We start from the raw sequence: 27787 nt of genomic DNA, 5'->3' as shown, positions 1-27787 counted from the left end.
AAATCTCTTGTAATTTTTGTTCGCTGGTTATGTGCCTACTGTAGGTCTTTAACTTCTTTAATAATATTTTTTTACTCTATTTTTCTTCACCTATTTGGTTTCTTGTCCTTCCAGTCTTCAATTCTTCACTAGTTTAGGCTCACACGTTCTATACCTCTCCAGATCTTTAACTGTGTGCTTCCTCAGTGCTATAGTTCTGTAATTCCATCCCTCCTGTCTGTCCAAGGTGTTTAATTTCCTATTTCTTTAATTACTTTATTTCAAAGTTTCATAGTTTTATGATTGTGCTAATTAATGATCTGTGATAACTTTTGATCATTTAACACATTAAGCCTAGAACCTTAAAGCCCTGAATTCTTCACCACCTTCCACTTTATATTTTTTTCACATTGTTGTTGTTGTTGTTGTTTAGGGTAACAGAGGACATGGAGGACCCCTGGGACAACCAGGAGAGCCTGGCAGGCCAGTGAGTGGATAAACATTAAATTTGAAATAACTATTTATAAAAATTAAATAGTGTTAATATTATTTACCTTTAAACCTCACAGCGTCCAGCAGGAGCTCCGGGCTTTCAGGGGGAACCAGGAGTGACTGGGATAAAGGTGCAGCGATTAGACCACAAGTTTTTATTTGTTTATTTATTTTAATGTGTATATAATTTTTCTATGAACTATAAAACAGAACATTGTTATTACAGGGTTCCTCTGGAGAATCAGGAGAACCTGGACCTTCTGGACCCGTTGGACCAAGAGTACGTTACAGCGATACATGTAACATGTGAAACCACTTCACTTAAGTTTGTTATTTAAAGATTGAATGTGTGCTGGTGTTGTGCAGGGGATTCCTGGACTCGGGGGTGAAAAGGGACACGTTGGTCTTCAAGGACCAAAGGTGCACACACACACACACACACACACACACACACACACACGCATCTCATTTTTATTAGGAAAGAAATCACAATATTGCCGGATATGTTTTACAAATATAACCTTAAACATATGGGCTGCTTTTAACTGTAAGATTTTTACAAATGATGTGTTGGTTGTGGAGTGAAATCTGTGGTATAACAGGAAGAAGCCCGAGTCCTGGCATCCTCCTGTAGTTTGGACCAAAATCTCAGATTGTGAACACGAAACTAATGTCTCCAAAAAAATGCCCAAATAAAAATTCACTATTGTCTACAGTAAGTATCAGTGCAGATTAATTATGTGTGTTTAAAACAGTTTTCATTTAAAGCACATTTGATCTACAGGGAACGTCGGGTATCCGTGGAATCCCAGGAGTCGGAGGAACACCAGGACTGAAGGTGATGTCGATCCCAGAAACACTTTCAATAAGTAACCCAAATTCATGACCAAATAATAAATGCTTGGACGTGTTTATCGTATCCAAAGGGGGAACCAGGTGTTATAGGACCTAAAGGCCAGGCAGGTGTGAACGGTGCACAGGTACGACTGTATTTTTTATTTCCTATTATTGCGTTTTCTATGTTTAACTTTTAGTAAGATGTATTCCCGTGTATTCGTGGCAGCTGTGATAAAGAATTAATGCTAGAATTCATAAAAACAGAATAATGGATCAGTTGTTTCTCTTCCCACCTTTTTATCCATCAGTTTTTCTTAAGAATTCATGTACCACATTATCCATGGATCTCAAATTCGAATTCAAATTTTATTTAGCATGTACACAACCACACACAGTGTGACATGCAGGGAAATGCTTATACGACTGTCCGTGATCTAAAATGGTGAGATAGAATAGAATAGAAAGATTTAACTACAATGAAAAAAACACTAGAGAATAGAATTTTACACTAAATTAATAAATAATTTGAAAGCCCACATTAGAAATTTTGCCAAAAATTTGCCCCGGCATACGAATGACCCGAACCGAATGCCGGCTACATTGCGCGTACGTCTGGGAGCCGTTCAAAACATGTCTGCGTCAGTGGAAAGTCAAACAAAGCGAACATATTTTTGTGGCTTTTTTTTGCATTATGTGATTTAGTGAAGACACGGCACCATGGGTCCCAAAAATGTTAGCAAGGACGGTAGCAAGAAGAAAAGGGAGCCGCTTTCAGTTTGGTTAAAGAAGCCGGTGCCGAGAGGAATCATAAACTGAGAGGTATAAAATATATCTATATAGTAGGGTAAAGATATGACGTGTGTGTATGACAGCAGCAGAATGATCGATCCATGAAGTATGAAATGTAATGATGCGTGTTTGTCAGCCACAGTGTTACTGTCTGTGTTTCAAAGTGGCACTTGGTTCTCATTTTATGTGTTAATGAGCCAGAATGTGGGTGTGCAAACAAGAACAAAAGACGCTCAACGTATGAGCAGTGTGCAAATGTGGAACATAGCGAGTGATGTGCTCCATCATGACCCTGATGTGTTAGCAGGTGTGTTAGCAAGCGCTTTCCTGACCACAACAGAGAGAACAGTCCATCACAAACCAGGTTGTGATGTCTCCCATCAGGATGGTCTCTATGGTGTAGAAGTAAAAAGTCTCTCGGGCATTCGAGGTGGTAGAGAAGGGCCTTCTTCACCACGATGTTCATGTGACAGGACAGGTTCTGCGTAATTTTATCTCATTGTCCATGGTCCCACCTAGCCATGCAAGGATCCATTTATGTATAGAACTGTCCACAAATTTATCAAAGATTTATCCATCTATTTATCCCACCACCAATTATTAATGATTCATTCACCCATCCATTTGTCCATCCGTCCATCCATCCATCCATCCATTTGTCCATACATCCATACATCCATCTATCCATCCATCAATTAGTCTTTCATTTACAAATCCATCCATCCATCCCACCATCCATCCATCGATCTATCCATCCATTCATTTATCCATTTACCCTACCATCCATCCATACATCCATCAATCTACCCTTGGGTCCATCCATCAATTAGTCTTACAATTATATATCCATCCATCCATTCATCCATCCATCTATTTAAGTATCACATATTTAATGACCATCAACCTATAGATCCATCTGTCCATATAAGACTCAATCCCTCCATCTGAGCCGCTTTACTGCTGAATATATTACTTGCCATTTCTCTGTTTTTCCCACAATTGTGAAGTTGTTGTTTCTGCTCAGGGTGATGTGGGTCCTCGTGGTCCTCCAGGTCAGCTCGGACTTCCCGGTCTTACTGTAAGTCACAAAGTGAAGGAGAATAAACCAATAATCATAATAAATCTCACAGTAATGTCATGATCTCATTTAAATCTTGTTTTTCCTCCACACAGGGCATTTTAGGGAAGAAGGTAAAAGTGTTCATGTCTTTTTCCTTCATTTTTAATAACTAGTGAGGAACGTTAAGGTGGAGTGAGAAACTGACTCCGTAGATTATGTGTGTAAAGGGACACATTATTTCAAAGAATATTTTCCTGTTTATTAAACTTTATTTCCATAAACAGGGACTGAAGGGAGCGAGAGGATCCTCAGGACCGAAAGGAAGGAAAGGACAAAGAGGAGAACCGGTAACGTGGTTTTATTCACTGATTTAAAATTAAGAGAGAAAAAGAGACAAACACTAGATGAACCCGCAGTAATACCTGAGACGCTCACATTCTGGTCCATTCTGGAGTAACTATTAGTTATATTATAGTTTATCACTTCAGATTGCTCCAGAAACTGAATATTTACTGATGGATGTGTTTTTCTATCCCATCGTGCTCTTTAAGGGGAAACCAGGACCTCCTGGAGGCACCACAGAGACCAACAGAGGTGGAACACAAAATGTTGGTAGAAATACATTTAATTAGAATGAGTTGTGGTTGGATCGTTATCACAAAGACTCGTGCACGTGTAAGATTGTACCGGAGCGTTCCTCAGTCTAACACGTTCTTCTCCTCCTCAGACAAACCAGTTCCGATCTCAGAGGAGAGAAAGATCTCAGAACGCAGCTCAGGGGAACGAAAACGCAGAAGATCCGCCTCGAGGAACTAAAGCGCACCCGGCATCTACGTGCAGGGAACTCACACTCGATCGTCCTCACCTGGAAGACGGTCAGGACGAGGGACTGTTACCTGTGTATCTCAGTACAACATCGGTTTAGGGAAAGGAACAACACCTTCTAGATAAGACGTGGTGCTACAGTGTGGTGTTAGTCGTGTCCTGTAGGGTTTTATCACATGTCTCAATGCACTTGTAGCTGGAACAGAAAACTCTTCAGTTCTCCTCATCAGCTGCTTCATGTTTTTTGTTACCAGTTTAAATGTACTAACAGCCAGGTCCATAAGTATTTGGACAGCGACACAGTTTCTGCACACCACCGCGATGGATTTAGATTTAAGTCTGTCCATGTCCACGGCCTCTAAAGTATTTGGACAGCCCACTCGTTGGCAGTTTGATGGGCAGTTGTGGTGTTTTTTTCGTGTTTATTTCTTGGGAAATGCAGGAGATGAAAGATCTGGAGAGAGAGAGAGAGAGAGAGATGAAACTTTAGGATGTTTTTCTTGTTTTTATGCAGGATTTTATTACGTGGATCCGAATCACGGCTGCCCGTTTGATGCCCTGCACGTTTTCTGTAACTTTACGGCCGGTGGACTCACCTGTGTCTCGCCTGTCCAATCACAGGTAAGAGAGAGAGAGAGAGAGAGAGAGAGAGAGAGACGTAATGAGGTGTTTCATTGTTACTATGGAAACGATAACTATTATAATTTTATTATATAATTATTTGTTAAAGTGACTCTTTTATCTTTAGTTCACAGGAGCGCCGCGTGTGATGACGGGAAACAGAGGAGTGCAGAGTGACTCCAGGGTCAGAGACTCAGCAGTAATCCTCTCATCTAAACACCTTATATGATTCATTGTGTAACATTTGCAAGGTTTTTATTCATTACATAAGATTAAACTCTCTTGTGCCATTTTTTATAAATGTTAATCGAATTAAAGTTAAATCAATAAACATATCCAGATTTACAATCCAGCTAAAGACATTTATTATGATTCACTGATTTTACATACATAAAATCATATCTATATACACATTCTGTGGATAACAGCGCATCACAAAAAAACTTAGGTTTTCACAGACTGGATCACAATAATATTAATAGTTTTTTAAAAAAATGCTAACAAAAAAAGCAACATACTGTGCAGTTTACAACATTCATATATAAATTATGGCACTAAACTCCTGAACTCATCAAAAATCTATGATTTAAACACGTCTTTAAAAACTAAAAAGAAAACAAACAAAAAACAAACTAGTAATTAAAAAGATGGATGGAAATGTTAAAGAAATAAAAAAAATTAATAAAAAACATTTAATTATTTTAAGTATAAGTAATAAATTAAGCAATGCTATGTTAAAAATCTTTAAACAATTTCTTAAATTCTCTTTATATCTCTTTAAAGTTATTACAGATTTATAAATTAACATGTTAACAAAAAAATTACTGGTTTAGACCCAAAACACACCTTATATTTTACTTTCTGAGAATATAATTCTTTATTAAAAATACAAATGTTCTTTGATCTACAGTTTATCTGTTACATTGTATGATAAATGTTCTATCTGATGTTAGGGTTTATTTGTGTGTGTGTGTGTGTGTGTGTGTGCACAGTTGGAGTATTCACAGCTCGATGTGGTCCAGCTGAGGTTCCTGCGTCTGCACAGTGCTTCTGTTACTCAGGCCCTGAGCGTCTCCTGCTCCTCCGCTCCTCTGCTCACACACCTACAGGTTCGGGGAGATTCTGGGGCTGAACTCCGTCTCTCCAGCACCGCTGACTCGAGGAACGGCTGCGAGGTGATGCACCACAAACACACCAATAATTGATAAAACCTTATTTAAATAAAATGTGTGGTATTTCAGGCACACTGACACTTTTTGGTTTCACTTTATGTTATAATTTAAATTTTATTTGTCACACATTTACATTATGTTTATATAACTCACAGGTTCAGCTAAGATTTTCAGAAACAGGAGAGAGGATGAACCTGCTTCCCATCAGAGATCTGCACTTATCAGGAGGAAAACTACCAGGATCCAGCTTCAGGGCTGAAATTGGACCTCTGTGCTTTTTATAGCGCCATCCAGAGGCACTAATGAGTCACTGCACTTAAAATAGATAAAATTTGACAAAATCTAAATATAAATAGCATAAGTGTAAATATGTATGTGTATGATAAAATGCAGTTTGTCTCTGTCAAAACTTGAAATGAATTTATTTTAACTTTATAACATTTTTGGGAGCAAATTTGATTTAAACGTTTGACAGTAAAAAGAAAATCAGTTAAACAGCACAAATATTGTTTATATTAATTTATTTGGTGAGAATAAAAATCTTATAGCATAATAAAACTTATGCTATAAGTGTTAGAGATTTATAGCATAAAAAGCATCAGAATGTTTGGTACTTTTGTAAAGTGTTGTTTCACAAGTAAATAAAAAAGGTTTAAATAATTAAATGTCTTTGAATTTGGATCACAAAAACATTATTAAACATACAGCTTCAAATTATAAAAAAGATTTATTTTTGTATATATGTCTTTATATTATATTATATTATATTATATTATATTATATTATATTATATTATATTATATTATATTATATTACATTATACTATATTATATTATATTATATTATATTATATTATATTATATTATATGTTGTGGTTACCACTGCTTTCTCACACCTCCAGGGTTGGGGGTTTGAATCTCTCCTCCTGTGTGTGTGTGTGTGTGTGTGTGTGTGTGTAATCCTGGAGCCTATTCCAGGGGGGCGGGGAACACACAAAGTATAAGTGTAGAGAATAGATAGAATGATGGATTATATTAATTATTATATTGTGTAATAATTTTACAGTAAGATTTGTTTAAATATAATAACTCTTCCTTCCAGACTTTCTTAACGAGGTTGTGAAATTGCTTATACAATTATATATGTACAGTATAGTCATAATAATAATAATAATAATAATAATAATAATAATAATAAAGGGAAGGTAATTCAGATTTTAGTATTTATATATTTATACATACATGTATGTATATTAACAGCAATTAACTAATGTACTTTTTTAAATTCATATTTTAATTATATTAAATTCAAATTCAAATTTATTATTATTATTATTATTATTATTATTATTATTATTGTTATTATTATTGAGTTAAAGTCCCTACACGTGATTGGTCAGTTTCACAGACATTACCCCTTCAGCCAATGGGAAGAGGCCGGTGTTATCGTAGCTGGCCCAGGCCACGCCCCCTCAGCCCGATCCTTCCGCATCATGCCGCGGCGGTTTAACCATCAGCGGAGATCAAAGGAGTCGGAGATCAGCGCGCGCAGGGGGTAAAGATTCTATATAATTTCACTCTCATTCAGTACACACACACACACACACACACACACACATTGAGCACGAACAAATACACAGTCACACTCTTCCTCGAGTGGCCTTTAAACACACACACACACACACACACACACACACACACACCGTTTCTCATGCAGTTGTTACATTGTATACATTTCTTTCATCTCGTTCCGTTTTGTTCTTTGATGTCTGATATAAAACAGAGGATCAGTTCTTGTGTGTGTGTGTGTGTGTGTGTGTTTGTTTCCTTCCTCCTCAGTGTGTGTAGGAAGTGTGAAATTCAGTTCTGCTCCTCACAATCTCTGACTCTCTCTCTCTCTCTCTCTCTCTCTCACACACACACACACCCCTGGTCCAGGTTCGGACGTGGTGTCAGGTGACGGTGATGGAGGACCTGAGAGGACGAGTTACTCATCGAGCTCCACTTAAGGAGGCAAACCTGAGGGACAGAGACAGCACCGAGACAGGAGGAGACGTACATAAGAGCAGGAATGGTTAGTGTGTGTGTGTGTGTGTGTGTGTGTGTAGGAGTGTGTACATACGAGTCCGGACTTGTTAAGAGGTGTGATGATGGGTAATGACACATGCTTTATGTTCAACAGTTACAGTGGTGCTGTGTGCAAATTACATTCTGACTCTTAACTTTGCCTCAGTCCCTGCCTCAATCTCTGTCTCTCCTGCCTCGTCTCAATCTTCAACTCCCCTGTCTCATCTTGAATATTAATCGCCCCTGCCTCGTCTCGATCTCCCATCTTAGTTGCCTCGTTTTGATTTCCTCCCCTGCCTTATCTCGATCTCCATCTCCCCTGACTCGTTTCAATCTCCCATCTCACTTGACTCTTTTTGATCTCCTCCCCTGCCTCGTCTACATCATCTTCTCCCCTGCCTTATCCCGATCTCCATCTCCCCTGGATATCCATAAATTATTATTATTATAATTATTAAGATTTACCGCAACATGTAAATTATTATGTTTAACGTTTGTGTGTGTGTGTGTGTGTGTGTGTGTGTGTTATTTCAGCACTGCTCTCTGTTATCGATGTCATTACTTCTCCATCTGTCTCTCCTCATGCTGTTGCAAAAGTAAATATTTGTTGTAGAAGGTTAATTATTACCCGAGGCCGCGGCGTAGCAGTGATGTCACCGTGACCGCGAGCTCCAGACTTCTGATCGCTGAGTCAATTATTCTGACAATCATTCTAATGCAACAAACACATTTAATCTCTCCGCTTTAGGAAGTGTGGAGCTGGCGAGGAATATGAAGGAGAAGCTGCTGCTGAGGAGGAGAGTCGAGGTAACTCCATCTCCATCTCGCACCCTGAGCCAGAGACGAGCTTTAAATGAGCGCGAGGCACAGAAAGGGAGAAAATGTGAAGGGCATGAGAAAAGAAACAGATGTAAAATAACAGGCACAGCAGAGAGTGTATGAGAGAAAGAAAAGAATAAAAAGAGAGAAAAGATTGGGAAAGAGGAAATAAGACACAGAGAAGAAAGATGTCATGGTGTCTCACTCCTTCTGTCCTCTGAATGAGAGATATGATGAAAGAGATAAAAAAAAGAAAAGTCAGCTAGACAGCAAAAAAGAGTTGGGAGTGGAGAGATAGATGACGCAATGCAGAGAGAAAGAGAGAGAGAGAGAAATGGGTTTAATGTAGGAGTGATTGTGAAAGTGTAAAAAGTGAGGAGAACTTGGAGAACATGGGCTGGAGTCTGAACATTTGGCTTCAGAAGAGAGAAGACCTTCCTGAGTGGTGAACACTGAGACAACAAGGACAAGATTTTCATACCGTAAAAAGCGTAGTAGCATTGAGACACTGGCAGGGTTTGAGATTTAAAAGCCAAAAAAGCTCTGAGTCACAAAAGGCTGTGACCTTTGGCAGGAAAAAAAGGAGAGAGTTTTAAAAATAACCGAAGGCCTGAGAACATGGAGGATAAGAAGCTGAGAAGGACGGCGGAGATAAGGAAGATGTCAGTTAAAAGTAACAACGAAGAGAAGAAAACAGATATAGTTAGGATGAAGGTGAGAAGACGGCGTCAGGATACAGTAGAGAGAAAGAAGAAGAGAAATGGAGAGAAACTGCTAAATGAGTAGAGAAGGTCGGCTGAGACCCTGCAGGCCCCGTCACTGGTGGGAGAGAGACAGAGAGAGACAGTGAGAGACAGAGAGAGACAGTGAGAGACAGGGAGAGACAGTGAGAGACAGGGAGAGACAGAGAGAGACAGAGAGAGACAGTGAGAGACAGAGAGAGACAGTGAGAGACAGGGAGAGACAGAGAGAGACAGTGAGAGACAGTGAGAGACAGAGAGAGACAGTGAGAGACAGAGAGAGACAGTGAGAGACAGTGAGAGACAGAGAGAGATTAGAGTTTCTGTGATCTGAACTAGGGAGAAAGATACTTTAGAAAGCTTCAGGTCTGATCATTTTCCCAAACTTTCAATTTAAGAGGAAGAAAAAAAAGAGTGCGAAAGTGTTAAAGAAATAAAAAAGAGAAGAGAGAGAGAGAGAGAGAGAGAGAGAGAGAACACTGGGATGTAAATCAGTTGCAAATGTGCTAATGCAGTGTGTGTGTGTGTTGAAATCGTTGTTTTAGCTCCAAAAATCACGTCTCAGCCGCACCCTTTACCCGCACTTAGTACTTCCTGTTACTCAAGAATGGCTGAACAAATATCGATAATAATAATAATAATAATAATAATAATAGAGCCACAGTGGTGTAGTGCTTAGCACAGTAGCACCTCCAGGGTTTGGGTTCGAGACCCGTCTCAGGTCTGTGTTATTGTGTAGATTGCCTTCCGTTCGGCTGCCCGGTGGTTGAATGAACCTCCTCTAGGTGTCCGCCCCAGTTTCTCCCTAATTTAATCGTATCCCGTTCCTCCCTGTCACTGGGGGGCTCCAACATTAGAGCCACTACTACCACTCAGGGTGGGCCAAAGACTATCAGGTCTTTCCTGTGAACCACGTGATGCCAGCCGACCGCATCTTTTCGAACTATTCACTTACTAAACTTACTTTTTTTGACATCATTATTGGGGGACTAACAGCAGGCCTCCTCCAGATTCCCCCAGATTCAGTGCAAAACACGATGCCTTAGCAAGTGACAATATGTTTAACCTAGGCAAAAATTTTAATATTATTTATTATAAGAAATGAAAAACAAACAATAAACCAAAGATACGGTGCGATATCTGTTTCGGCACATTGCAAAGCGTAGATTTCTTGTTTTGCCAATTAACACTTAAAAATGTACTGAAGTAAAATATATGACTATATATAAAGTCCAAATAATTATATGTTCTTTATTAATTTTAATTAAATCGGAGAAGTTTGAACTTGCTAAGATGTCGCGTATCGTAGCGTATCAGCGTCAGTGCTGTTATTAAATATCAATTAATTATTAAACCTGTTGTCTCTTAGGAACCCGGAGATTTACACACCTACTTCAGACCGTGTCATTCTCAGCACATTACCCAGAATGCATTGCACACAGTGTTTAATCGCAGGTCGGACTGCAGCAGAATGTTGATGTGAAACAGGAAGTGCGAGTCTGATGGGAAAGATCACGAGGTTGTTTAGTGACAGACGGGAATCGGTCACACCGCCTCGGTGAATCATTTCATACGACCCATACGTCAGAGTGAGGTCAAAGGCCGAGGACACGCCCGTACTGTATGACTAAAAGTAATTGCTCCTCTTGGACGTCACGCTGCATTATTCTCACGTGGTGGTTGTTTTATATTCAGGACTAAAGGTGTCGTGGAGAGGATTGAGTGAGATTAGTGTGAGACACGGCCCGGGAGGGTACAGAACATCACCCATGGTGACTGAAGCCTTTTAAAATACATTCAGCGTTAAAGTGTTGATGGCAGGAGACACAGCGACATCTAGTGGTTCGCAGAAATGAAAGCAGCTGAACTGAAATAAATCTAATGAATGAACAAAAATCAATCAATCAATCAATCAATCAATCAATCAATCAATCAATTCATTCCTTAATAAATCAGTAGAATGCTTCTTAGACAAGACCTGCAGATTCACCTGCACAGTCATCACCACATCGGGGAAGAAGTCGACTATTTAAGCAGCACATTTATAACATAATTTAATCATCAGTATGTCCTAAATATTATTGTTATTACATGTTGTGACTATTGATATATTATTGTTATTACATGTTGTGACTATTGATATATTATTGTTATTACATGTTGTGACTATTGATATATTATTGTTATTACATGTTGTGACTATTGATATATTATTGTTATTACATGTTGTGACTATTGATATATTATTGTTATTACATGTTGTGACTATTGATATATTATTGTTATTACATGTTGTGACTATTGATGTATTATTGTTATTACATGTTGTGACTATTGATATATTATTGTTATTACATGTTGTGACTATTGATATATTATTGTTATTACATGTTGTGACTATTGATATATTATTGTTATTACATGTTGTGACTATTGATATATTATTGTTATTATATGTTGTGACTATTGATATATTATTGTTATTATATGTTGTGACTATTGATATATTATTGTTATTACATGTTGTGACTATTGATGTATTATTGTTATTATATGTTGTGACTGCTGAATGATTGTATTAACATTCTGCAGGAGCTGAGACTTTTGACAGTGAAATATTAATAATAATAGAGCCGATTAATGTGTTATTGTATTGATTTGTCTTTTTCGTGTCACTGCAGCAGCTGAAGGTGGACTTGCTTCGGCACTTCGACTCTCAGCTGAACGAGTTCGTCGACTCTCTGGATGAATACCACGATCTGGGCTCTTCCTCACCCTCCTCTTCCTCTCAGCCTCCTACAGACCCGGAGGGAACCAAACTCAGGTACTCGAGCCAAACGGCTGAACTGAAAAGGCACGTGCACGCTGACTCTTTTAAACCTTATAATAATATAATATATTAATCTTGCTCTGTGTATTTCTGCACACATTAATGTTAAGTCACAGCGCTGCTGAGGTCCTCATTCTGATTGGTTAGATGGTTTTATTTATTATATTTTTTAATGATTTTAATACACCGTACTGCTGTCATGTGATCGGTTGATTCCATGACTGCATGAATGATCAGAACTACTGACTCATGCTGGTTTCTGATTGGACAGACAGCTGTGGCGCTTTGTCACTCAATAATTACATTAATAATTAAGAAACTATTTGAGTGACACAATGGCATTATTGTTGTTATTATAGCAACCATAGCACTGGTGCTATTGCATTTTTATTTTTTATTTTCATATTTTCATTTGTAAGAAATTTAAAGGTGTACAGCGCCTCCATGTGGTCAGTCTGTAGATTCCAGGGGCAGTTGATGCTCTGCGTGTTAATCTTCACCTCCATTCTCTCTCTCTCTCTCTCTCTCTCTCTGTCTCTCTCTGCAGGTCTTCTCAAGGTCAGAGTAAACATTTTGTGGTCCGTCGATCTATATTAGAGTAAGTAACAAAGTAAATGCACCTTTATTGCAAAACTAAATATGCTTTTTATGTAAAAATAAGGCTTTTTAAGCTTTTAGCAAATAATAATTTAAAGCAACAATTTTTACTGGTCAAATGCTTCTAGAAGCTTACAATAATTTTAGTATTAATACTCATAAAGAAATATGAATAATTTACATTTAAAAATGTTACATTTTAAATTTTAATGAAGCGAGACAGTGTAACACTTTTTAGGACGCATATAAAATCATCTCTCCAAAACTGATGAACTGCATAAACTTTAAAAGCAGCTTCGTTGACATACATTTCTGTATTATATGTATAATATTAGTACGAGTGTTTTGGACGAGTGTGAGATCATAAATCTGACTGTAAATCTGAATACCAGGTTCAGCCAGAGGAATAAAGGAAAGTCTAAAGTCATCAGGACAGTTAATGATCTTTAGAGCGTTCTTAATTAAAACCAAGTCTGTGCAACCAGAGTGTTTATTATTAACCGTGATGAGACAGCGAGACTAAACCACCGTACAAGGAATAAAACCAGGTTTAATAAAAGACCGATGAGAGCTTTACACACTTCAAAAGAATTCATCTTCCTTACTGTCCCTCGCTGTTGGAATGTTTTTACAGATGATTCCAGTGTTTATACTCAGATCGGTCTCTGTTGTGAGAGTAACACAGTGTACAGGTCCGTTAATAAACAACAACAAAAAATCATGTTGTTTAAAAACTTTGTGTGAAGTTAAGGGAGCTCTTTTCATTATGTTTATAAACACAAAAAACACAATGAATACAAACTGCTGACATAATAAGTGTTTCAGAGACAAACAAATAAACCAACACAACAACAACAACATCAAAAACACAAGAAAGTAGGATTTAACACCTAAAGAAACAGGAAAGGTGCACGACAATAACTCTTCACGATAAAGAGGGAAATGACAGAGGATATGAAAGTGTTTTTTTTATGAACTCGAGCTTCAGCGCCCCTTAGCTTAAATAATTTTTATTCCAAATGGAGGAAAGACATCTTCCTCTTTGTCTACCTGTTTCTGATTTAAGTGCAAAAGAATTGCTGGTTAAAGTTTCTCAATTTTGAAAGAGTTAGATATAATTTAACACTCTGTGTCCAAGCCTTTAACTTTCTCAGAATACTGTTAATTCTTCCTTTTCTCTCTTTTACAGTTATTGAGCTGTTAATGTGTCACAGTTTAACCTAAAATGTTCTGGAGTCTGCGGGTTGAATACTTACAGTACGCTGAAGTGTTTTTATAGATTTGGTTTTCTCTGACCAAACCGTAAATGCTGTAGCTGTAATATATTTGTTTACTTTGGAAAAAGTTTGACAATTAGACTAAAACACAGACAAACAATCCCGACACTTATGATACTGTATGTGTTTATTAACAGTTAATTAGACAGAACTGATCAATTACAGGTTTTCGGGAGGTGGGAATACTTTTGCAAACCACTATAACTACACTTCTACCTATAAATATTATATTTGTTGTTTATTTGGACAGTGAGCTGTTTGAGGTGAATCACATCCGGACGATTTATCACATGTTCATCGCCCTCCTCATCCTCTTCATCTTCAGCACGCTGGTTGTTGATTTCATCGATGAGGGACGGTGAGTTACATTTTTTGTGGACTTTATGAAGCCTCGAGCACACTGGGAAAGGCCTTTTTTAGACTTATAACTAATAAAAATTGATTAATTGTCTTTGTGATAAAAACTGTCTGACAGTACCTTTTGTCCCCCTCTCTCTCTCTCTCTCCATCTATCCATCCATCTCCTTATTTTTTCCTCCAGGTTGGTGTTAGATTTTGACCTGCTGGTGTTTGCATTCGGGCAGTTCCCCCTGGTGGTCGTTTCGTGGCTCTGCATGTTTGTTTCTGCACTTGTTGTTCCGTTCACGCTCCTTCGTTGGTGGGCCGGTGTTTATTCTTCCTCACACCATAGAACATTCTACACACTCATCGCTGTGACCATCCTGCTCCTGTACCAAAGCCTCGGACTCGGCTTCCTGCCCACGTACATCGTGCTGAAGAACAGCCTTCCTCCCGCCTCCTGCTTCATCCTCATCCTCGAGCAGGTGCTGAACTGCTAGGATTCTGATTTCCTCTCATCCAAAACAGAAACTCAAATGCATGCATGAACCTCCTACTGAATCACTCTTTCCTCTTCCTCTTTATGTCAGGTTTATTACTTCATTCACACTAAATGCTCTGCTTCAAGTTTTAGCGCTAAGTGAATGAGCTCCGCAATGAGAGCCGGCATGTGTGAAATAAGCACTGCGAGAAGGTGAAAGAGCGGAGAGCCGGTGCGAGTTGAAAGAGCTCCACGATAAGAATCTGGCGTGTATAGAGTGAGTTTAGGCAGACTTGTGGATGATGATGAAGCCCTCGGCGTGGTGGCTGTGACCTTAGAGCAGGTCAGGTGCCAAACCCGGAGAGTCACGAGGGAATCCATGATCCAGGCTTGTGGTTGATAAACCGAGCAAAAGGTCTGTGATGTGACACAGACAGTGAAGGCTCCATCACCGTCTATGAGTCGGAGTGGTGTTAACAATAAGCTGTTTAATGAACGGGTTTGCACAATATGCCCCGTTTGACCGAAGTAAAAACAGGTGCAGTCATCCCTTCGATGCTGACGTTCCTTTGGCGAGTTTTATAGTCTTTTTATAGGGTTTATAGTGATAATGTACAGTTGAAACAGTGCATGAGCTTGCGTTGTGGGTCAATGTGTTTAGTAACCGTGTGGCTTGAGCTTGTAGACAATTGACAGAAGGCCGATGCATAATCCGGTGCATGGACAGAGCAGGGCCAGTCTGATGAAACGTGAATTGATGATGTGGGTGATTGTAAATGGACGTGTGACCTTTGGCAAGAGGTTCTTAGACAAATTCTTAAGTGGGAGGTCGCATGGAGATAGCATGAGTCTTTGGCTGACAGGGTACCTGGGAGCAGCTAAGCGGTGGTGGTTGGCCTTACGCTGAAAAGTGCTTCCAGCTTTGTTGTTGTGTTTAGTAAAAGTATGGCTTGAGCTCCGCAGCTGGAATGCCGAATTGGCGAGCCTGTGAAGGTTCAGTGAGCGCTGGCGTGTGTGAAATGAGCTTTGTGAGAATTCGGAAACGGAGAGCCGACGCGAGTTGAATGTGCTCCACATTGAGATGTGTAGAGTGAGACTCGTGGGTGATGCTGAAACGTTTGATGCTGATCCGTGAGGATTACTCGTGTGAGGGTAAGGCGAGTAAGGCGAGAGGTTCAGTGATCCAGGCTTTCATAGTTAATTTCCTGCAATTTATTCTAATCAGAGACATTATTTCACTGACAACATCTCCATAAATAAGGTAGTATTGCAAAGAGTGTGTAATAGTGTAACAATGTCTAACAGTATGAATGTCTGTGTGATTGATGTGATTGTAAATCCATGATGTATTCTGGAATTCTGGACGTTTTCTGTTCTCAGGTGCGTCTAATGATGAAGGTGCATTCCTTCATTAGAGAGAATGTGCCACGGTTGTGGTCTTCAGACAAAGATGGCTCAGGTAATGACTAAATTCACAGCTGTTTTGGATCCAGATGTTATTTAAAGGTTGACTTACACAAATTCTGATTTGCTCAACTTCAGAGGCTGTGCCTCATCTGAACTCCTACCTCTACTTTCTGTTTGCGCCCACTCTGATCTACAGGGACCGATACCCAAGGCAAGACTGATGTGCGCACACACACACACACACACACACACAATTCAATTCAGTTCAGTTCAATTCAATTTTATTTATATAATGCCTTTAACAATTGACATTGTCGCAAAGCAGCTTTACACAATTGAAAGAATTATTTAAGCTTGTATAAGATGTAAACGTGTATGAATCAAAATGATAAGACCGTCCCTGATAAACAAGCCGAGGACGACGGCGACAGTGGCAAGGAAAAACTCCCTGAGATGGTAATAGGAAAAAACCTTGAGAGGAACCAGACTCAACAGGGAACCCATCCTCACCTGGGTGATAACGGATAGCAGGGATTGATCTTCATCATACTGTGTGAGACTGGAGATGTGTTTAAGTTAAAATTGTGTCCAGTTCATTATTGGAGGTTTGGGTAGACTGTAGGAAACTCCAGTCCTCAGAGAAACAGCTCTTTCAGGCAGACCACACAGGGGATCCATGTGATGAGATCTCCAACCAGAAGCAGGACACCAGGATGGGTCAGACACGTCCATAGGGCAGAGAAGGTCTGGATCACTGGCAGCTCAGGAGCACATGTATAGCCTGACAGAGAGACGGGTAGAGGGAAAGAGAGAGAGGGAGAGAGAGAGATAGAAGAAAAGAGAGAAGAGGAGAGTTAACAGTTAGGTCTGGGTTAGAGACTCCGGCAGGAATAAGTATGACATCATAACTAAAAGGGAGGAGCCAGAAGGAAACACAGACATGAGGGGGAACTGAGATGTAAAGCAACCAATCACCTCACCGTCAGCAAACCTGAGTGATCAATGAGAGTGAGGAAGACAGCATCCAAACATACCAGTTCACCATAATACTCTACGTCCATGAGTCCCCCAGATCTGCTCCTTTACCTAAGGCTAATCTATTTATAAAAATGCTTGGCTAAATAAATAGGTTTTTAGCCTGGACTTAAACACTGAGACTGTGTCTGAGTCCCGAACACTATTTGGAAGACTATTCCATAACTTTGGGGCTTTGTAAGAAAAAGCTCCGCCCCCAGCTGTAGTTCTCATGACACGCGGTACTGACAAGCAGCCTGCATCCTTTGATTGAAGTAGGCGTGGCGGATCGTAAGACACTAGCAGTTCGCTCAGGTACTGCGGCGCGAGACCATTTAATGCTTTATACGTCTGTCACAAGTCAGCCAGATCAACCCAGCACTGCCAGACCCTAATCTCCACTCCAAGTTTTTCCCCATGCAAGCTCACCTGTCGCTCACACACACCTGACCTTAATCATTCAAACATCTCTCAGCTTCTTAAGCACGCCGAGTTACTCCCGGTTGCTGACCTCACTTGGTGAAACGCTAATTAATGTGTTAATCCTTCACTGTCCCATTCCCTGCAAGGCGACTGTCACTCTGTGCTTAAGGACTTGCGCGTTCGAGCACTTCCACATTCGTGGACATTGGAGAGAAAGCTCATGTTGCACACTGACCTCTGTTCTCTCCGCGGAAGCTAAATCGCTGCAAATACCTTCCTCTGCACGGGAAGCAGATTTACAGCGAGCGACGCGGGGATTTTCCCATTGTTTAACTTCCAGGATAGTGGACGATCCCTCGCGTCATAGCCCCGCCTCCGACCTCTTTATTAGGGGTTTCTCCATTCACCCCGTCATTCACACACACACACACACACTGCTTCTCTCCTCTGCTCCTGCTGCGCTTGCTTACCAGGTTCATGTGTTAATAAAGCTCTCAGAAATCCCTGTTTATCTGCTATTGGGTTACCTGTTACTCAGTCAGTCCCGTGACAATTGCGAAATTTCACACAGACACACACATACACACAGAGTACTTCTTCCTGTTCTGTGTTTTGATTGAATGTATTTTTTCTTTTCTCCTGTCTGTGACAATATGAACAATCATATGTGTTCCTCTGGTCAGGAATCCATGTATACACTGGAGTTATGTGGCCACCAAGTTTTTACAGGTAGGTTCTGATGTTGTTTCTGTCTGTGTGTGTGTGTGTGTGTGTGTGTGTGTAATAACCTTAACCTTTATCGCTGTGTGACTGTTGCTGCAGGTCCTGGGCTGTTTATTCTACGCCTATTATGTGTTTGTGCGTCTCTGCATCCCTCAGTTTCACAGTGTGAGCATGCAGCTCTTCGACCTCAGAGTGATGGTGCTCTGTATCTTCAACTCCATCCTGCCAGGTACACACTTATAGTACATTATAGTACACGTGTGTGTGTGTGTGTGTGTGTGTGTGTGATAAATCTGTGTTTGGTAATAATCAAATTGTATTGTGTGGTATTTTAATAAATGTGTGCCTGTGTCCACGCAGGAGCATTAATTCTCTTCCTGGCCTTCTTTGCCTTTCTGCACTGCTGGCTCAATGCGTTTGCTGAAATGCTGCGTTTTGGAGACCGAATGTTTTACAGGGTCAGAAACACCTTTACCTCCTATTACACACTTTAACATCCCCTTTCACACATTTGGAAGTTACAGGTAGTATACACCTTTACAAGGGAGCATGTGGTGTAGTGGTTAGTCACCTTGCACCTCCAGGGTTCAGATTCGATTCCTCTCACAGGGTTTGTGTGCATAGATGTTGCACCCTATGAACTGGACTTCATGTTAATTTAAAGAACTTCTGTTATATTGCACTTTCACCTGCACAAGACAAATGATGGTATATAATTTCTATCCGTTATCACCCAGATGAGCATGGGTTCCCTGTTGAGTCTGGTTCCTCTCAAGGTTTCCTTCTATTGTCATCTCAGGGAGTTTTTCCTTGCCACTGTCGCCGTCACCCTTGGCTTGTTCATCAGAGACATTTCATTCATCATTCATTCGTTCATCTCGTTATTATCTAGACATTTTTTTTCACATACACATACATGCAAAAAAAAATTTTCTTCTTAATTTCTTTCATTTTTGTGGAGCTGCTTTGGGACATGAGCATTGTTAAAATCGCTATATAAATAAAATTGAACTGAATTGAATGTTCTTCCCGTGCTTGGTGGGTTCCCTCTGGGTTCCCTGGGGTACCTCCCATGGTCCAAAGACATGCAGATTAGAATAGTTCTAATTTTAAGGGCATATGACAAAAATGGATCAATAATGATAAGATTAGCATAGCGAAAGGATGACAATTTAATGATCCCAAATGATAATAATAATAATTTGAATCCTAAGCGACACATTTCACAGAGACTGCCCTTCTGTCAGTCACTGAGAAGGTTCTTGCTCTTAGATCAGCTAGACTGTCATTTGTCCTCATCCTTTTGGACCTCTCAGCTGCATTTGACACAGCTTTGGAATCTGTGGCACAGCATGGCAATGGTATGCTTTCTACCTGAAAGATCGGTCATATGGGGTGACATGGAGGGGACCCACATCTGCCCGATGTAGACTCTCCACTGGTGTCCCACAGGGCTGAGTACTTGGGCCACTTCTGTTCTCCCTTTATGCCCAGTCTCTTGGTAAGGTCATATCCTTACATGCCTTTTTAAACCATTGCTATGCAGATGACACACAACTTGTTCTCGCATTTCCTCCATCAGACATCTCATCCTGGATGGCAACTCATCAAGTGAAATTGTCATGTGAATTGTTCTTTACCACATCAGAAGAATTCGCCCATTGCTACCTACACAGGTTACTCAGGTGCATGTTCAGTCTCTTGTTATTTCAAGACTGCGCCTGAGACAGAAGATCCCTCCTCACTGGAATCATCCAAGGTGAGCCATCGAGGAGAGATATTAGATCCGAGAACCATACTCTGGCCGGCCAACGGGGCGCTATCAGTAAGAGGCGCAAACCGTGTTGACAGCCCTCGCCAGGACTGTAAATCGCCCTGAGGGACAGGAACTTGTCCTGTGCCCAGAGCAGAACCTGATGCGCTAGCTCGTTCAAGCGGCGCGAGTGCAGTCCGCCCTGGCGATTTATGTAGGAGACTACCGATGTATTGTCCACCCGCACTAGAACATGGTAGCCTCTCAGCTGCTGAAGGAAGTGCTGTAGGGCCAAAAATAGAGCCATAATTTCGAGGCAATTGATGTGCCATGCGAGAAGATGACCTCTCCAGCGCCCTTGAGCTGGACGGCCATCCAAGACCGCACCCCAGCCGGTAAGGGAAGCGTCTGTCGTTAGCATTTTGCGACGACAAGACGGACCTAGAGTGGGACTCAAGGTGAGAAACTGGGGTCTAAACCACATAGAAAGGGTACGACGTTCTTCGAGCGTAACCCTTATTCACCTTCGGGGATTGGCCCTTGTATGAAGTAAGAAGTTCTACACGGCTTGGAGGGAAGTGTTTGTTTCTTTAATAAGGATGATGTTCCAGGAGAGAGATAGCCCGCAAGCGTCTCTTCTATCTGGGGCATCACCACATAACCTCGTGCTTTTGCATCAACGATGTTCGAATAAAACGAAGTCGATGGTACAAAAATACGGGAAGAAAAAGGATTTCTCTAAGAACGAGATAACTCGTTGTGGAGGTCATCAAAAAATGGGAGAGAGTGGTGTTTTGGCTCCATCTCCTGGCCACCCGACAGAAATCTGTTTTTAAGATCTAAATCTAATTTAGATTGTTTTGGGTAACCCTGCTCCTGTGGCCAGTCAATATGCAGTCGTTCGACTGCACGCGTTATAACTTTGAGCAATTCCTCATATTCTCTCTCATCTTTTGAGGAGCGTTCTGAGGAAGCAACTTCCATTTCCACAAAAGCAGGAGAACGAGTCTCTTCGACACACCCGTGAGAAGCACCGGAGTGCGCTCGTGAAGTGGAAGGAGAGACATCGGGATCGGGGGAGAGGGCGAGAGAAAGGAGGGACTTTGTCTCTCGCGCCTCGGCCAGATCTGCTTGTGATCCCCATGAGTGCAGCGTGGCTCGTGGCTCCCTAAAGAACGCGAGGCGTGCGCGAAGCAGCTTCATGGGGAGAAGATCACAGTGCTCACACTCTCCATTAAGCCCTTTGAGAGCATGCTTCTCACCCAAACATTCGAAGCAGAATGTGTGCATATCGCCCTCCGAAAGGAAATTTTCACAAGGAGGGGGACATCTAGTTCTAAACTCCGCCATACTATCTGGTGAGTTTTATGAGATTTAATTCTGCTTATTTTGTATTTTTGTTATGCTTTGCTAACACACACACGCGCACAATGCGGTAAAGAAAAAAATCTGAGGAATGTTGCCGGCTCACTCCTATTTATAACCTGCAGGTGCATCTAATCAGATGACGTCACCTGACCGAGGTTATATAAGCCAAAAATTTGGCGTGTTTGGTACACACATGCTTCACAACCGGCAACATGAAAAGATATTCCCATAGCGTTTTCACGCAGCCTTTGAAAGGGAACTAAAGCACTTTTGTTAGTCGCTCTGAATAAGAGCATCTGTCAAATGCCTAAATGTAAATGTAGACTAATTGTGTTCCCAAATTGCCCTTAGTGTATGAATGTGGGTGTGAATGTTTACCAGAGGATCCTACCACGGTTGTAAAATGGAAATAAATACAAGTGTCACCACCTTTGGCCTACAGATGTTCCTAGATGGATGGATGCATGAATAAATCTTTAAACACAGCGTTACTGAATGTTACAGACCACTAGATGACTCCACAGGCCATTACAGACCACTCTACATCTTTACAAACCATTGTAAACATTTATAAACGAGTACACACCATTACACCTCTTTAGATAGCATTACAGATCATTTAAATTCACATTACACACAGATTGTTTACAAACCATTTAAGGCCTTTTAAAACATTAGAATGAGTTAACATATTTAAATTTTTTGACATTACTGAACTTACACACATGTCAGTACAAACCTTTATGAACAGAACAGTTCAGTCTATTATTAACTATTGCAAAATGTAAAAAAAAATAACAACTGTTGTAGACCTTCACAAACCTCTACAAATAAAATAATAGGTAGTCAAACTGAATAAACATTTGTTGTTGTATTAACTGTATGAACCCACAGGATTGGTGGAATTCAACATCATTTGCTAACTATTACCGCACATGGAATGTCGTCGTGCACGACTGGCTGTATTACTATGTTTATCGGGACATCCTGTGTGTAAGTTACGTTCTAAAAATAAATAAGAATATATATTGGATATACGGTTTAATATTTATAATTCGTCCTGTATCCTTGTTCATGTCTACAGATGACACAAAAACGTTTCCGAGCGACCGCCATGTTCGTGGTTTTTACAGTTTCCGCTGTAGTTCACGAATACGTCCTGGCCGTCTGCTTCGGGTTCTTTTATCCCGTTCTCTTCTGCCTCTTCATGTGCTTTGGAAGTGAGAATCTGTTTAAGATTTGATTCTGTGATTTGAGAATCGGCTGAGGTGTTCTTAATGAAGAGTGATTTTTGCGACCCTCTGATCTTGCTGTTCGTGTCCTCAGTGATGTTCAACTTCATCCTGCATGACCGGAGGACAGGCCCGGTGTGGAACATCATCGTGTGGACGGCTCTGTTTCTGGGTTTAGCAGTTCTGCTGTGCCTTTACTCTCAGGAGTGGTATGCTCAAAAATACTGCCCCCTAGAGGAGGTAAGCACCACGAAAAGGGTTAGTTTGGTTTTTAAAGCAGCCGGTGCCAAGGGGAATAGTAAATTAAGCTTATGTGAGGGTTAATGTCTATTTACTTCATATTTTATTTCATTTACATGTCTTTTCTAAATGTTTGACTTTTTAAATTTAAATTTGCATTTTAAAAGAAATATGATTATATAAATATACAGTGGAACCTTGGACTACAAGCATAATTTCATTCCGGAAATGGGCTCATATATCAAAACACTCGTAAACCAAATAAAATTTTCCCATAAGAAATAATGTAAAGTAAAAATAAGACAAATTAACCTGCTTAAAAAAAAGTTAAAATAAATCCCGACAGATGAGTGTTTCCGTTTGTGCAAGCCGAGGTTTCACTGTATATGAATATAAATTTAAAAATATGGCTATACTGTTGGAAATTGGTAATATTGGAAATATTTTTGGTGGCTGAAATGGATTACCTGCGTTAACATTATTTACTGTGGAACAATGTGCCTTAAGAATCAATCAATTAAATTAAACCAAACCATAAATACAGTGAGTACCCAACATACCTACGAGTTCCATCCCGAGAGCTTATTCATTAGACCAATTTGTTCAAAAGTCCAACGATCATTGTCTAGGTACTCAGATACTAACACAATAGGCCATATACAGTATATTACAGCACAGTGGAACCTTGGATTACGAGCATAATTCGTTCCGGAAGCGGGCTCATATTTCAAAACACTCGTAAACCAAATTAAACTTTTCCATAAGAAATAATAGAAACTCAAATTATTTGTTCCACAGCCCAAAAATATGAATACATAAAAGTAATTAACACAATATATAAAGTTAAAATAAAACAAAATTAACCTGCACTTTACCTAAAAATAAATCAGACAGATAAGTGTTTACCTTTATGCGTGCAGGTGGTGTGTGTGTGTTTGTATATGTGTGTGAAGCTAAAGTAAGAGGACACACTTGCTTTCAGCCCCTCCCATCCCCCACTGCTCATCTTACACAGTGAACCTTTCTCCTTTCTTTATTTGAATTTCACACACAGACATTAACGGAAAGCCTCTTTTGTCAGAAAAAATTAGCAAGGAACATCGCTAATGACACTCGCGTGAGTGCATACTAACAGAATCCAGCTGTAAAATAAAACAAACAAACAAATAAACCTGCATTTTACTTTTGAAAAGAATCACAGTGTTTCTGTGAAGAGCAGAGTGTGTGCACGTGTAATTTGACACTGTGCCTGTTTACACACACTCTCTCTCTCTCGGATTTTTAACCTTCTAATGAGACATTCTTTTGCTTTACAGGCGCGCACACGTGTGTTATAATAAACTTTTATTTTAAATCTGAATGTAAATATGTATTGGATTTATTATTTTGTAATTTTTTCAGCCTTCATTCCTGGACTTGCTGAAGCCGCGCTCATGGACCTGCTACATCCAGACTAGCCGCGCTGCCCAAGACGCTTGAACTTTTTTACTTTTTACTCTTTATGCATTTTCGCACTACAATCACAGGCACATTGAGCGACAATCCTTTTATATGAATTTGTATTGAACTTTTTAAAATAACAACGCTTTGGGTACGGTGACATATTTTAATAGTTTTAAAAATATAAATGTATGATTATATATTTAATGACACTCAGAATCAGTGTCAGTTTCAGTGTTGGAGCTTCAGAGTTTGTTCTAAAAGGTGGGACCATTTTGTAACATGTCTTAATGAGCCAGTGGATGTATTCAGCATGTTTCATTTAATTTTACAATTAACAAACCGTTCCTCGAGAGTTCTTTAAGTCGTTACAGGTTCTATTAAGAAAATGAGCAAAATAAGGAGTTATGAAGGATCCTTGGGAGCTTAATCTGGATGTGCAAAACAAAAAAGTATGCAATTACACATTTGAACAATAAATGAGGTCATAAACAAGGAGGAAGAACTATGTGGCAGATCTGTGGTCACCAGTAAATATCCAGGATCTAAGGATCAGGCAGCTGATAGGAGAAGGGTTAGCACTTTAATTCAAACAGCATCAGGACTAGGTCTTAGCTCAGGGTTCACAAAGCAGAAGATAAAACCATTTATATGTAAATAAATATAGTTACTGTTTAATCTTACAGTGAAGGTTTTGGATTATCCAGTGTACTGTAGGTGTCATTATTAGGGAACTGTCCTGCTGAAGGATTTTCACATGGTGCACAGATCTTCATAATCTTATTTTATAAAAAAAAAAACTTGTGTGTATATACTGTATAAAGTCATCACATATATATATTCACTGTACACCAAGAATTGTCACTTTATAAAAATGCCATTTTAATTGTCAGGTGGTGGTTTGGGTGCGAGGGGGCCAAAGATTCCCGTCTCTCGTCTATAATAATTAGACAGTTTTTATTGGACTTGCATATCGAAGACTTGCATACTGAACGGCTCTTTTTACATAAAGAATGGAAGCTGATCCGTGTTTGGAGATGAGGTCTCTCTTTTATAGTCATTAAATTGCCAAAATCTTTTAGATATAAAAACCTTTTGCATCGAGGTAAAAAGTAGATGAAGAGAACAGACTAAAATAGAACTTATCAGAATAAAAATAATGAATTATAATTTATTTATTGTAGAAGTTATAATCTGGACTAAATAAAGCAGCAGTAATGAGTTACAGGGTGAAAAAAGTTTAAAAATCAAGAACAAAGTGTGTTATCAGTGATCACATCAGTGATTTATTCACTGCTGCACAGTCACTACGTCAGCTATTCTAATGACTAAGTTACTTTGTTCTTAACTTCTATTAAAAAGTTTCCTATGATGAAACATCATGATTTTATACCCAGCACTTTCACTCTAAATAATGTTACTGCCCTTCTGTATGTGACTTTTTCAGCTGTATGACATCAGTGCCACGGGTTTGTATTTTAAAGGGCTTATGTATGACATGTTACGGGTCACACGTCAATCATACTTTTTTTTTTTATTTTATAAAGAACTGTTAGAAGTGTATTTTCCAGTAGGAAACCTTGTCATGCTGCTGATGATACTGTGTTAAAAACTTATATTGTTAAATTGTGAGTAAAATTTGTGATTTTACAACCCAAACAATTCGTAATGCATTGCATAAAGAAATCATTTAAATTGTCAGTGTTTTCTGTAATGTTTTTACACTGCACACTCAGACTGAAAATTTTACGAATTACACCTGCTGATTCCTATTAGGGTCAACTTTTTAAAACATTTTTAAAATAAAGGTCAGAATCAGTGATGCAAAAATCACGTCCTGTGTTACGACCCCCGAGTCTAGGGTTCAGGGACACAACAAAAGATGAAATAAAAAAACAATTCAATTGCACTACACCTGCATGTAACACCTGTTAAATGATAATCTTGATTTTGTGTAGAAAAGCAGAGTGTACTATTTTGGGAGAACAAACAGTACAAAATGTAACAAGGTACAAAAGTACAAAACATGTTTATGGATGCTGTAATGTTTGTATATTCTAGTCCAAGATGATCTGATTGATCAGATCAGGGTGTTATTTAACCACACACTTTTAAAATGAAGACCAGAATTAGTAATGTAAATATCACATGTCCTGTTTAATGATAATCTTGATTTTGTGTATAAAAGCATTTTTGCATTTCTTCTGTCTCACTCGGACACACAAACCACTGAGACACACACGTCTGTTTCAACACTTAATGATGACCGAAGGAAAAGCTCACACTGCGAACAGGTTTTCCACATCCTTAAACACAGCGGGTAAAACTTAATTTTTAATTATTATATTACAGTGATTATATTATATTGTTGTATTTCTTTTTCTTAAAAGAGTAGTTTTAAGTTTTAACCGAGATTTAAAAGCATCAACAGTCCGTGGCATCCTCAGAGAGAGCGATCCACAGTCTAGGTGCAGCTGAGCAAAATGCCTGATCTATAGTATGAAGCCTGGTCTTAGGCGGGTCTAAAAGAATTTGCATGTAGATGCATGTGAGGTAATAAGTTCTTTGCGATAGGGAGGGGCTTACCGTTAAATACCTTGGTGGGTAAGGAGCCAATATCAGCTGACAGCAGGCCATTTGTGAGACTAACTCTGCAAAAATCACATTTCCTATTTAATGATAATCTTGATTTTGTGTAGAGGAGCAGAATGCTTTTTTGGGAGAACAAACGGTACAAAATGTTAAAAGGAATGTTTGCATCTGCTAGTACAAGATGATCAGTTTAATCCAGCAGTCATCTTGATTTTGTGTAGAAAAGCATCTTAGCATTTCTATCGTTTTACTCGGACCCTCAACCCATGCCATGCACTGTTCCACAACAGTCTCGTCTACTAATCTTCGTTCTCTTTCATTTTCCTCATTCATTAACTCCTTAAAGTACTCCTTCCACATTCCCATCACCCTCCTGGCATCTGTCAGTACATTTCCATCTCTATCTTTGATCACTCTAACCTGCTGCACATCCTTCCCATGTCTATCTCTCTGCCTCGCCAACCTGTACAGATCCCCCTCTCCCTCCTAACTGTCCAGCCCAGCATACAAGTCCTCATATGCTCTTTGTTTGGCCTTTGCCACCTCTACCTTCCCCTTACGCTGCATCTCCCTGTACTCTTGTCTACTCTCTTCAGTCCTCTCAGAGTCCCACTTCTTCTTCACTGCCTGGTCATAAAAAAGTCGCACTCTTTAAAGTTTAATTTAGTCAC

The 27787-nt window shown here is 39.6% G+C and overlaps 2 protein-coding genes across 2 annotated transcripts in view; both read left to right on the top strand.

The window, feature by feature from the left end:
* Positions 1 to 6353, top strand: part of si:dkey-21p1.3 (collagen alpha-1(I) chain) — a gene marked incomplete at its 5' end in the record, with an annotated part of 31405 nt that extends 25052 nt beyond the window's left edge. Inside the window, 15 exon segments of the mRNA XM_053503762.1 lie at positions 413 to 466; positions 549 to 602; positions 698 to 751; positions 838 to 891; positions 1256 to 1309; positions 1398 to 1451; positions 3122 to 3175; positions 3271 to 3288; positions 3442 to 3504; positions 3709 to 3765; positions 3885 to 4032; positions 4497 to 4603; positions 4731 to 4802; positions 5596 to 5778; positions 5931 to 6353. Of these exon segments, the coding sequence (XP_053359737.1) occupies positions 413 to 466; positions 549 to 602; positions 698 to 751; positions 838 to 891; positions 1256 to 1309; positions 1398 to 1451; positions 3122 to 3175; positions 3271 to 3288; positions 3442 to 3504; positions 3709 to 3765; positions 3885 to 4032; positions 4497 to 4603; positions 4731 to 4802; positions 5596 to 5778; positions 5931 to 6059 (1155 nt within the window).
* Positions 6354 to 7259: 906 nt separating this feature from the next.
* soat1 (sterol O-acyltransferase 1) lies at positions 7260 to 26222 on the top strand. The gene is made up of 16 exons (XM_053504193.1): positions 7260 to 7329; positions 7713 to 7848; positions 8590 to 8648; positions 12082 to 12224; positions 12778 to 12828; positions 14355 to 14462; positions 14646 to 14928; positions 16305 to 16383; positions 16467 to 16542; positions 18452 to 18497; positions 18591 to 18720; positions 18852 to 18949; positions 22507 to 22605; positions 22697 to 22832; positions 22939 to 23084; positions 24486 to 26222. The coding sequence occupies exons 2-16, from the start codon at positions 7740 to 7742 to the stop codon at positions 24561 to 24563; spliced, it is 1641 nt and encodes a 546-aa protein (XP_053360168.1). The 5' UTR covers positions 7260 to 7329; positions 7713 to 7739; the 3' UTR covers positions 24564 to 26222.
* The last annotated feature ends 1565 nt before the right edge of the window (positions 26223 to 27787 follow it).

Source organism: Clarias gariepinus, chromosome 9 (genome assembly GCF_024256425.1).
Source record: "Clarias gariepinus isolate MV-2021 ecotype Netherlands chromosome 9, CGAR_prim_01v2, whole genome shotgun sequence".
NCBI classification, from domain to species: domain Eukaryota; kingdom Metazoa; phylum Chordata; class Actinopteri; order Siluriformes; family Clariidae; genus Clarias; species Clarias gariepinus.
The sequence above is the reverse complement of the archived record's forward strand: the minus strand, read 5'-3'. Positions and strand labels throughout refer to the sequence as shown.

Excerpts from the sequence above, each read along its gene's own strand:
- soat1 (XM_053504193.1), top strand. The coding sequence starts at position 7,740 with ATGGAGGACCTGAGAGGACGAGTTACTCATCGAGCTCCACTTAAGGAG. Across the intron at positions 12,225-12,777 it reads CCGGAGGGAACCAAACTCAG|GTCTTCTCAAGGTCAGAGTA; the intron begins GTACTCGAGCCA and ends CTCTCTCTGCAG. Across the intron at positions 16,384-16,466 it reads TTCAGACAAAGATGGCTCAG|AGGCTGTGCCTCATCTGAAC; the intron begins GTAATGACTAAA and ends GCTCAACTTCAG.